The 12,067-nt window shown below is 34.7% G+C and overlaps 1 protein-coding gene across 6 annotated transcripts in view; it reads right to left on the minus strand.

Moving 5' to 3' along the window:
• The window catches only part of pfkfb2a (6-phosphofructo-2-kinase/fructose-2,6-biphosphatase 2a), a 52,614-nt gene that overhangs the window by 5,124 nt on the left and 35,423 nt on the right, over positions 1-12,067 (minus strand). For all 6 annotated transcript variants that reach the window (XM_021469767.3, XM_068216712.2, XM_005170570.6 and 3 more), the window contains 4 exon segments: positions 10,162-10,266; positions 5,974-6,103; positions 5,263-5,325; positions 3,428-3,492 (listed from right to left, as the gene is read on the minus strand). In XM_021469767.3, the coding sequence (XP_021325442.2) occupies positions 3,428-3,492; positions 5,263-5,325; positions 5,974-6,103; positions 10,162-10,266 (363 nt within the window).

Genomic DNA, 12,067 nt, shown 5'->3' on the forward strand with positions numbered 1-12,067 from the left:
TTGAAATAATGACTTTATTTGTCATTCAGCCTGAAATCAAATCACTTTTCCAGCCTCTGAAATGTTTTCTTTGCCTTTTCCTAATCTGAACTTTATCCCAAAGGTCTTTTGAAAGCAGGGTGTAATGTGGGAAAAGGTATAATTTTTCACAGGGTATGATGATTTTCTACAGGCTGTGTAAATGAAGTCTGCTGTAATTGGTTGAAGTCTCTGCATAAGAGATGAGGGTGTTGATATCAATCAATTGTATGATCAATTGATATCAATCAATTAAACCTCCATTTTTATTACAATTATTTTCGAAAACATTAATCAATTAATAATATTTTTTTATGAATCAAATCAATCCAGTTTTTATGGATTGCCATTACAATGTCAAAATAAAAAATAACCTAAAACTAAGTAAAAATACTATCGAAATAATAACAAATGTAAAAATAGTATTAAAATAAAAAAGAAATGTTGAAATTACTATAGAAATAAAGACAAATGTAAAAATAGTATCAACAATATAATCAAAATATAAACAAATGTTAAAATATTATCAAAATAAAAACAAATGTTAAAATATTATCAAAATAAAAACAAATGTTAAAATATAATCAAAATATAAACAAATGTTAAAATATTATCAAAATAAAAACAAATTTTAAAATATCAAAATAAAAACAAATGTTAAAATTGAATTAAAATCTAAACAAATGTTAAAATATAATTAAAATATAAACAAATGGTAAAATATCAAAATAAAAACAAATGTTAAAATATAATCAAAATATAAACAAATGGTAAAATATCAAAATAAAAACAAATGTTAAAATATAATCAAAATATAAACAAATGGTAAAATATCAAAATAAAAACAAATTTTAAAATATCTAAATAAAAACAAATGTTAAAATTGAATTAAAATCTAAACAAATGTTAAAATATAATTAAAATATAAACAAATGGTAAAATATCAAAATAAAAACAAATGTTAAAATATAATCAAAATATAAACAAATGTTAAAATAGTATCAAAATAAAAACAAATGTTAAAATATAATCAAAATATAAACAAATGTTAAAATATTATCAAAATAAAAACAAATGTTAAAATAGTATCAAAATAAAACTAGCATTGGATATACTTTGAAACTTAAAAATTGTATTAAATATAAAACTAATTTATAAATAGCATAAAAAATAAAAAACGGAATAATAATAGTATCAAATAAAATGATTTTTGATTGTAACAAAATGAAATGTTAAAATCCATAAATAATCAGGATGGACTGTCGAATGTCACAGTATGTCATCATTATTACATCAAAATCTCTGAGTTCGCTTCTCCATATAAAATGGGAGCCCTTAAATAAATCAGAGCGGAAGTTGAAGATGTTGATGCTCAGAGTTAAATGAAGGCTCAGTCTGGTCAGGGAAACTCCCTCAGAGCCGCAGCTATAATCATGTGGAGAAATAACAGCGTGATCTCATCTTCTTCTACAGTAAAGCAGAAAAACAACAGCCTGAGTGTCTGACCGCAGACTCACAAACCTCACACCTACAGTCAGACACACACACACACACACACACACACACACACACACACACACACACACACACACACACACACTCACTCTCACTCTCACTCATTTACTGGAGACGACAAAAATATCACAACTAAACCAACAACATTCACAGTCACGCTGAACAAACAAACCCAAAAACCAAAAGATGCACGCTCTAAAATTATGATGAAGTTCCTTGAAGAGGAAAAATAGCATGTTACTAAATGATGAGTCATAGTAAGGATAAGGATGCTTTGCTTTTCCACTTACACTGTTAAAGGGATACTGTTTAATCATTTAATTGAAATCAAATAAGATCATTGACTCAAGCCTTTAGGAGTTTCTACCTGCTGTTGAACACAAAATTAAGATATTTTAAAGAATGTTGAAACTGTACAGAAGTCCACTTAAATATTTTTCCTCTCTTGTTTTTTCGTTATCAGGACTTAATGTCTTTCTTTCTTTCTTTCTCTTTCTTTCTTTCTATCAATTCATCCGTCCATCTATCTATCCGTCCATCTATACATCCATGCATCAAATAATCCAACCATATATCCATCAGTCCATCTATCTGTCCATCCATCAATCTATCCATCATCCCACCCATATCCATCAGTCTGTCGGTCTGTCTGTCTGTCTGTCTGTCTGTCTGTCTATCTATCTATACATACATCCATCTAGCTAGCTATCTATCCATCCATCCATCCATCCATCCATCAAAAACAATTTTTGTTATGTCGAGATAATGAGAAAATGAAGTCATGATCACGAAAAAACAACTTTTGATGTCAAGGTTACAAGACAATTAAGTAATGATCACAAAAAAACATGAAAGAAAAAATAATGCATGGCCCTTTAAGGGCTTCCGTAAAATTGACTTGGAACAAAATACTAGTTGTCAATGGCTACCAGTTTCCAACATTCTTCAAAATATCTCATTTTATGTTCAATAGAAGATAGAAGCAGGCTTTATTTGCAATCAAAGTGTTTGTGCAGACTGTTTTTATGAAGTGTGATATATAAAAAAATAGAATAATTTATTTTGACCATTAGATGGGTATTGCACAGGTCACAATTATTCTCAGAAAACATATTTCTAAAGGTGCCGCTGACATGAAATTTTTACGTTGGTAAAAACCAAAAAAAAAATCCATATTTGCAAAGAAAACATCTATTTTTAGAAAATATTACTTTACAAATGAAGTTAACAAAAATGAAAAGTAATTAAAAAAATTAAATGATGCAGGGAAAAAGTTTTGAATACATGAAGAAAGGGAAGTGTAGTTCGGCAGTGAAAGCCCAGACAGCAGCTGAAATCTCTCAGTAGAGCAACCCTCTGCCCTTCCTCAGTGTAAATGAATATCAGCTGCTTCAGCCCAACATCTACATAACAGGAGGATGAAGATGACACCAGGATATTTAAGCAAGACAAATAATGCTCAGATTTCTTAGACGAGACCCACAGAAGCATCAAGATTTTGACACTGTTGAAGTCTATGAAAATCTCAAACCTGAGTGACTTCACTCTACATATAAGAGGTGTCTTTAAATGCTGCCAGCACCAAAAAAAAAAAAAGCCTTTTATATAAAGTATTAAACACATTTCAGTAGTTCAGCACTTTCTCCTTCTGTCATTTCATATTTTGTTTCTTTTGTTTTATTTGCATGTTTGTATTGTTTGGGTTTTTACCAAAATCTTGTTCAATTCCATGTTAACAGCTCCTCTAGAAATATTATTCCTAGGTAAAAACATGACAGTATGATTACTACTTTCCCCCCCGCTGTATATTCTGTGTTTAATCCCAGATTTTTGCATAATAGGTTCCCTTTCAATCTTTTAAAGGTGTATTTGTCAGTTGTATTGTTTTTCTTACAAGAGGTCTGTCCCGGTGTGTGTTTACAGCTTCTACTTTCAGGTCAAACATGTCCACTTTACAGCCTGCAAAAGAAAACAAAAACAATACCAATGTTGAAAACTAAATTTGCACTTTAAGCTGAATACTAGCATGTTGCAAGATAACTAGTCAAATCTTATGTGCTGTCATCGTGGCAAAGATAAAAGAAATAAGTTATTAAAAATGAGTCATTAAAACTATAATGTTTAGAAATTTGTGTTTATTCAATCATTCATTCATTCTCTTTTCGGCTTAGTCCCTTTATTCATCGGGGGTCGCCACAGTAGAATGAACTGCCAACTTATTCATCATATGATTTATTCTAGCTGCAACCCAGTACTGGGAAACACCCACACACTCCCACATTCTCACTCATACAATACCAATTTAGTTTATTCAATTTACCAAAAGCGCATGTGTTTGGACTGTGGGGGAAACTGGAGCACCCGGAGGAAACCATGAGACCATGCAAACTATACACAGAAATGCCAACTGACCCAGCCGAGGCTCGAACCAGCAGCCTTCTTGCTTTGAGGTGACAGCACCCTTAAAAATGTGTGTATGTATGTGTGTGTGTGTGTGTGTTTTAAATCTCTTGTTGAAAATGAGATTCAACACGCATGATCACGTTCATCAAATTTGCTAAGCGTCCTAAACTAAGCGTCCTAAAGTATTACTGTATTTCACAAGGATTCTGACACAACGCGAAGCATACGCTTTTGTTGCGTTTAATGAGGAAACACGCTAAACTTGGAGGGCTCATGCTGAAAGGCAGAGTAATGCCCTGTTTTTGACAGCTCGCGACTTCACCAGACGTTCTGAGTACATTTACATAAGACACCAATACTCCGATTTTAATATGATTAAGATAATACTCTTATTAAAATTCTACCGTGTAGCCTTAAAAGGAAACTTACCTTAAAGGAACACCGAGTCACGAAATGCGGAGGATTTTCTTTCTGTTCGCCATGCGGTATCAACTTACAACAGATGTCGAAAGTTAAAAATGAAACACCCGAAATTGCATGAAACTCTGGATAACTTGTGATGCAACTAATTGTTTTATACTGGAACTTGCCTTCAAAAAGTGCTTCCTTGGTCTTATCCACATTTATTGCATGTTGAAAACACGTCCACCACAACAGGAAGTAAAAAAAAAACCTTAAACGTTAAAAAAAATTTTTTAAATTAAATTTAAAATTAATCGCACGCGTTAACGTGTTAGTTTTGACAGCGCTAATATAAATATATATATATATATATATATATATATATATATATATATATATATATATATATATATATATATCGGAAAAATGGATGGCACGGTAAGCACAGCAAGAAGGTCGCTGTTTTGAGTCCCAACTGGCATTTCTGTTGGCTTGAGTTTTCTCCGCGTGCTCCGCTTTCCCCCACAGTCCAAACACATGCGCTATAGTCGAATAAGCTAAATTGACCGTAGTTTAGGAGTGTAAATGGGTGTTTTCCCAGCTGGAGGGGCATCCTTTTTGTTATGTCGAGAAACTAAGCTGAAGGAAGATGAGTAAATGAATGTGGGAAAAATAATTCAAATGTCACAGGGGGTGGAGGGGGGGATTTTTTGTCTCCCCTATAGTTGTGGTTATTTTTTATTTATTTATTTGATATCAGTTTTTATTTTTATTTTTTTTTTAGTTTTATTTACTTATTTGTTTAGTTTCATTTATTTATGATGTATATTATACAATTATTTTTAAAATAGTACAAGCATTCCTTTTGCTTTTTTTTTCTCTCAAATCCTAAAAATCTACTGGTAATAAAATAAAAGCACATACCATAAGCCACAGGGGTGAGTTTGAGCACCGCATGGAGAGGACACTTCAGATACGGCAGATCATCTGCACAACACACACACAACAATATGAGAAAATCAGAGGACAGCACAAACACACACCGCATAAACACAACATCACTGTGGATGCTGACTTCTCCAAACCAACAGACTCATGTGTCTCATTATCATCATCTGGAAGTCCTCACAGCACTGATGGACTTTATGGGTGTGTGTGTGTGTGTGTGTCTGATGCTACTGTGTGTGTATTTGGTGTCTGTGTAAGTATGTGTGTGCGTTGGCATTTGTGTGTTCATTAGTAGTGTTCAGGTGTGTAACTGTGGTTTTGTGTGTGTGTGTGTGTTTGTGTGTGCGTGTGTGTGTGTGTGACAGAGAGAGATGCTGTGTGTTTGTCTTTGGCTGTCTGATGCTGGTAAGTGTGTGTTTTATGTGTGTGTCTGTCTGATGCTGCAGTCTGTGTGTGTGTGTGTGCACTTGTATTCCAGTCATTGTGGGGACCAAATGTCCCCATGAGGGGCACAGTCCATTAATCACAGAGAATGAAATATTTGGAAAACATAAAAATGCGGCTTGTTGTCTTGTGAGGGTCTGCTTTAGGTGTAGGGGGACAGAATATTAAGTTTTTACAGTATAAAAAACATTAAATTTCTGGTATGTCCCCATAAAGACAGCTGTTAATGTGTGTGTGTCGTACTGGCACTCTTGTCTAGGAAGTATGCGAGCAGGCAGCGCATGACAGCCTGATGGCAGATCACCAGCACGTTTCCTTGTCTCTCCAGCTCCATGATGACCGGCTCCAGACGCTGGACCAGATCCTGATACGACTACGGCAAGACAAAAGTGACAAAACTCACTGACGGCTGAAAATCAGTGCTGCAGCTCTAAGGTAAGTAATGATGCTAACAATTCAGCATGGCATCACAAGAATACACACGCAGCTGAAGTCAACATCATTCGTCCTCCTGTAAATTTGTTTTTCTTTTTCAGATATTTCTCAAATGATGTTTCACAGATTCAGGAGTTTTTCACAGTATTTTCTATAATATTTCTTCTCCAGAAAGTCTTATTTGTTTTATTTCAGCTAGAATAAAAGCAGTTTTTTAAAAAAAAAACTCCTTTAAAGGTCAATATTATTAGCCCCCTTAAGCAATATTAGTTTTAGATTGCCTCCAGAGCAAACCACTGTTATACAATGACTTGCCTAATTACCCTAACTTTACCTTAATTACCCTATTTCAGCCTTTAAATGTCACTTTAAACTGAATACTAGTGTCTTAATTAATATCTAATCAAATATTATTTACTGTCATCATGACAAAGAGAAAATAAATCAGTTGTTAGAAATGCTGAAATCTCTGTTGAACAGAAATTAGGGTAATAAATATAAAGGGGAGCAAATAATTCTGACTTCAACTGTACATAATAGACACTGTACATAAATAAAATCTCAGAAATGTAGGTAGGTAGGTAGGTTTCTTTATTTATACCCAAAGGTACATTTGGTTTGCAGTCAAGAGTCCTCATCTCATAACAGTGCCACACAAAGAAACTCACATAGTAACAACAACGAATGAACATTAAGACATAAACCGTTAACATAAAGATTAAATAAATAATTATAATAAATGAACTAAAATATGCAAGTCACCGAAACATCTCTGCTTTAGTCTATGTCTTATTTAAATGTCTAATGGCTGCTGGTATGAAACTATTTTTGTATCGTTTTGTTCTACAGCTCAATACTAGAAACCTGCGATCTGAAAGAAGGAGCTGAAACTCTGTGTGTAGATGAGCAGTGTCATTTAAAATTGAATTTGTGATTCTCTTTAGCTGCCTGGTGTACACAGCCTCTAGACTGGCTAGTGACAACGCAGTCAGCTTACTGGATCACTTAACTATTTGTTTAGTGAGTTTTTATTCTTGACAGAGAGATTCCTAAACCATGTAACCTCTATATTAAGAAAAAATGCATTACAGGTCATAAATATGTCCGATGCAAAATAATTCATTAGAAAATCTACAATACAGTGGTCCCTCGGTAATCACGGGACTTATGCTCTAAAACAGGGTATAACTCAAGGGTAAAATTCAAGACCTTTTTTAAGACTCTTTGCATACATTTTAGGACCTCATCACCACTTCAGGTTTCAACCAGTAACATTGCTGACATTTTTACTAAATACTGATTGCAAGAAACGAATGCGAAACTAAAACTGTATTTATATACTGAATAAAATACTACTCCAGCAGGTGGCGCCTTTACAACAGCAGGAATAACAGTGTTTCCCTGATTACTACAGTAAACAAAGCAGCGTGAGGTCAAATCCAGCAGGATTTGTTTCATTTTATAAACTAAACAGCATCCCAATATTCAAAGATTAAATTCAGGCAAACTTTAGCATACGGATACCATAGATATATACACTAGATATCGCATAGGGACCCTAAGCATGCGTCAATAGCGTCGCCACATTGGTACAGGGCTCCCAGGACAAATGTCATTCAACCGCACTAGTCAAGACAGTGTTATTACGTGAAGATGCGGGACTTTAGCGCTGTCTACGGGTGTAGAAACGAGCAAAAAAAGAAAACAAAGCACAAAGGCAGAACATTTCATAGGTAAGATTAAGTTTTTTTCTGTTTTTGTATGTTCTGAACTTTTGTGCTAATCAGGTAACGTTATTGAGGATAACAGTCACTTACTGCATTCACCATAAGACAAAGAAGCTCCAACTCGCACTAAACACTCGGCTTATGCTAGTTTTGTTGAATAAAATCAGCGAACAATGCAAAAGAAATATGACAACGAGATGCTGCGCTGACAGAAACTTGTATTATTGTCGGCTAACGTTAGTGAAAGAGTGGTTTCAGGGATTCATTCACAAACGAGTCGCTCCCTCCGTCAGTATGAGAAGTAAAAGCAGGAGAGGAGCTGTGTTTCAGAACACGGATTATATTAAATTTAACAGGGAGGGTGAATAGTACATTTCTGTACACACAAACACAAGCTTTTTGTCAGGAATGCCCGTGCGGTCACTGATCCATCAATGTAGAAAAGTGATGTAAAATTATAATTTTCGTAATTAGAAAAAAAATTGCATACTAACATCCAGGAAAACTCCCGATCATAGATATATGTGTATATCTCTGGCTTTGGATGGCCACAGTCCTCCACTGTACATTGGTCCCGCATTCATTTCAAAGGAGCGCTACCCTGTAGCAAGATGGCGGCGATATTGACGCATTCAGTCCAATAAACAACAATAGGCCAGGCGACATCTAGTGTACATATCTATGTACGGATACAACAGCCTTTAAGACTTTTAAGGGGCTTTAATTCCTCTAAATTGATTTATCAATTTGTAATACTTTAAGACCCCACGGACACCTTGTAAAAATAACCCACAATAGATGATATCCTCAAAGTAGTCCACTTCCAATTTTTTACAACTATTATAGATGTCATAAGTCTGTAAAACCCCTCACTACACACTTAATACACTTTTCTCAGATAGGCATTAACATTTTCACACTGTTCTCTCTTGTTTCAACACTCGTGTAACTTCTAATTTCCTTCATTATGTCCAGAAATCCAACCTTTTGTGCGTTGGTTAGCATCTTTCTCTGACTTTTGGGTGCTACCATGGGTGCCATTGAGGGTGCAGAACATTTTGTTGATATTATGGGGTTTGCTAGGGAGAAAACTTGCAAATACGCAGTACAGCACTTTAAGAGTCACACTGCTAGCAATTGAAGATTTATGGCAAGCAGAGCGCATTCTGTGCTCTAAAGGAGACACGGCATGGAGGATATTGACTGACAAGAGTCTACAGCCAATCAGGACTCAGAACACAGTGCGCTAATCAGGGCGCAGAATGTCAAATTAAAAACAGCAAAAGCCCCATTGTACTCCAAAATATGAATATAATGATAAAATATAAAAAAGTGCATCCAGTTAGAACATTTTTTAAAAATAAATATTAATAAATGTCAAAATATTTATAGTTCTTTTATTTAGTTTCCCCCCCATTTTGCCAGAATTTTTTTTCTTCCCTTTACTTTGTATACAGTATATGATGTTAAAAAACTGTTGTATATAGTAACATATACACATTTAAAAGGTTGTATCAGAATGTTTGTGTCAATGTAAAAAAAAATACATAAAAAAAATTATATTAAAATAAATATATATGTATATGTATATATATATGTATATGTATATATATATATATATATATATATATATATATATATATATATATATATATATATATATATATATACAGTTGAAGTCAGAATTATTAGCCCCCCTGAATTATTCAACCCTGTTTAATTTTTCCCCCAATTTCTGTTTAATGAAGAGAAGATTTTTTTTCAGCACATTTCTAAACATAATAGTTTTAACAACTTATATCTAATAACTGATAACAGTACAGAATATTTTAATAGATATTTTTCAAGACACTTCTATACAGCTTAAAGTGACATTTAAAGGCTTAACCAGGTTAATTAGGTTAACTAGGCATGTTAGAGTAATTAGGCAAGTTATTGTATAACTGCAGGTAGTCAGAAAAAAAAAATTGCTTAAAAGGGCTAATAATATTGTCCTTTAAATGGTGTTTAAAAAAATTTATAACTACGTTTATTCAAGCCGAAATAAAACAAATAAGGCTTTCTCCAGAAGAAAAAATATTGTCAGACATACTTTGAAAATTTCTTTGCTCTGTTCAACATCATTTGGGAAATATTTAAAATAGAAGAAAAAATTCAAAGGGGGCTAATAATTCTGACTTCAACTATATATATATATATATACACACTAAATGGCAAGTAAAAAGTACTCTGATAATCGTGAAAGGATGATTGTGTCCAGTGCACGCACCTCTCCTCCTGGGTATCTGTAATGATATTTGTCCTGGTCTCTGAGAGAATATTCATCCGGGTATGCTTCTTTAATCTTCTCATACGTCATTTCTTCACAGATGCCCTGAAACAGAACATAAACACACATTAAAATGAACAAAATCACAACGGTGCCTTATTTTAGCATCACAGCTGCTAGTTTTTATTAATACTTTAAATTCATTCATACATTTTCCTTCAGCTTAAGCTTTATTTCAGAGATCACCACAGCGGATTGAACCGCCAACTATTCCAGCATATGTATTATGAAGCGGATGCCCTTTTAGCCGCAACTCAGAACTGTGAAACACCCATACACTCAAACATTCACACGCACACTCCTACACTACAGCCAATTTAGATTACCCAATTCCCCTATAGCATGTGTGTTTGGACTCTACATTTTTTCTATATATTTATTGTACTATTAGTAAACCGTTAACTATGGTTTTTAGCACAATAAACCATTAACAAATCATTATTATGATACTATTCGGCTTTTAAGTATTGGGTTAATATGTACTACTAAACAGATCATATTTTAATAGTGGGGCAGCGCTGTGGCTCAATGGTTAGCACGATCGCCTCACAACAAGAAGGTCACTGGTTTGAATCCCGGCTGGGTCAGTTGGTATTTCTGTGTGCAGTTTGCATGTTCTCCCAGTGTGGGTTTCCTCTGGGTGCTCCGGTTTCCCTCACAAGTCCAAACACATGCAGCACAGGTGAATTAAATAAAAAAATTTAACTAAATTTAAACGAGTGTGTATGGGTGTTTCCCAGTACTGTGTTGCGGCTGGAAGTGCATCCGCTTCATAAAACATATGCTGGAATAGCTGGCCGCTGTGGCAACCTCTAAAACTGAGCCAAGGGAAAATTAACAAATTAATTAATATCTTACAATAGGCAGGTATTACTAATCTTCTAGTTAATAGTGTTCAGTAATATTCATATCCAGTTATTCTGTACTGATGTCGTTTATCTCCAATGCCCGATGTCGCAGTAGAATACTATAGTGAAGAAGGCGAGGACGAGTAAATAAAACGCTCCTACTACTTAAAAGGTAGATAATAATGCACAATTCAACTGCTTGTAAGTTTGCTGGAAAGTCTTTCATTGACACTAAAGGCACAGCACTGTGAGAAATGCTGTAAAAATCCATCTCTGCCTCTCTCTCGCTCTCTCACTTTGGACATTTGACCCGCTGGCGTGTTTGTGAGGTAACTTTTCCTCTCGGCTGTTAAAGTGATACTTGTGGATCTAGACATGAGCATGCCTGAGGTGCGAGTTTTCTCCACTGTGTCTATTACGGATTACCTGTGATAACCATGTATTATGCCCATATGGACTGTAATCGTGGCTGTTCTTCCCATGTTACTCATAGCCCTTTCTGTTGAGCAGGTGAAGATAATAGCCCCTTTCACACATACACACCTTTCCGGAAAATTCCGGGCAATTTTCCGGAAAGGTGTGTATGTGTGAACAGGCTCTTTTTGAAAATACAGGTAAATTCGTTCTGGCTATTTTCCGGAAAGAGAAGTTGTAACATTACCGGTAATTTGCCGGAATGCTGCGCTGTGTGAATGCAGAAGGAAGATTGCCGGAAAGAGCACGTGCACGTCTAGAACGTGCTGACAGGAGACGTCTGCTTTAGCCAATCAGAACAGTCAGACGCATTCACGTCCACGCGGTTTTAAGAATAAAAGCCTTTGAATATTTTCCCAGACACATTTAGCTGCTAGAAATTAGTCAGATCACGTTTATATGTTCATCTTAATGCCAACCGTGTAATTAATTATCGATAAGATGCTTATGATAAGCCGTTGTTTGTTTACCTTCAAGCTTTGCGTGTGCCCGTGAAACAGCCTGTGAGCGCCAGCACACACACA

The sequence above is a fragment of the Danio rerio genome, chromosome 23 (genome assembly GCF_049306965.1).
Source record: "Danio rerio strain Tuebingen ecotype United States chromosome 23, GRCz12tu, whole genome shotgun sequence".
Taxonomy (NCBI): Eukaryota; Metazoa; Chordata; class Actinopteri; order Cypriniformes; family Danionidae; genus Danio; species Danio rerio.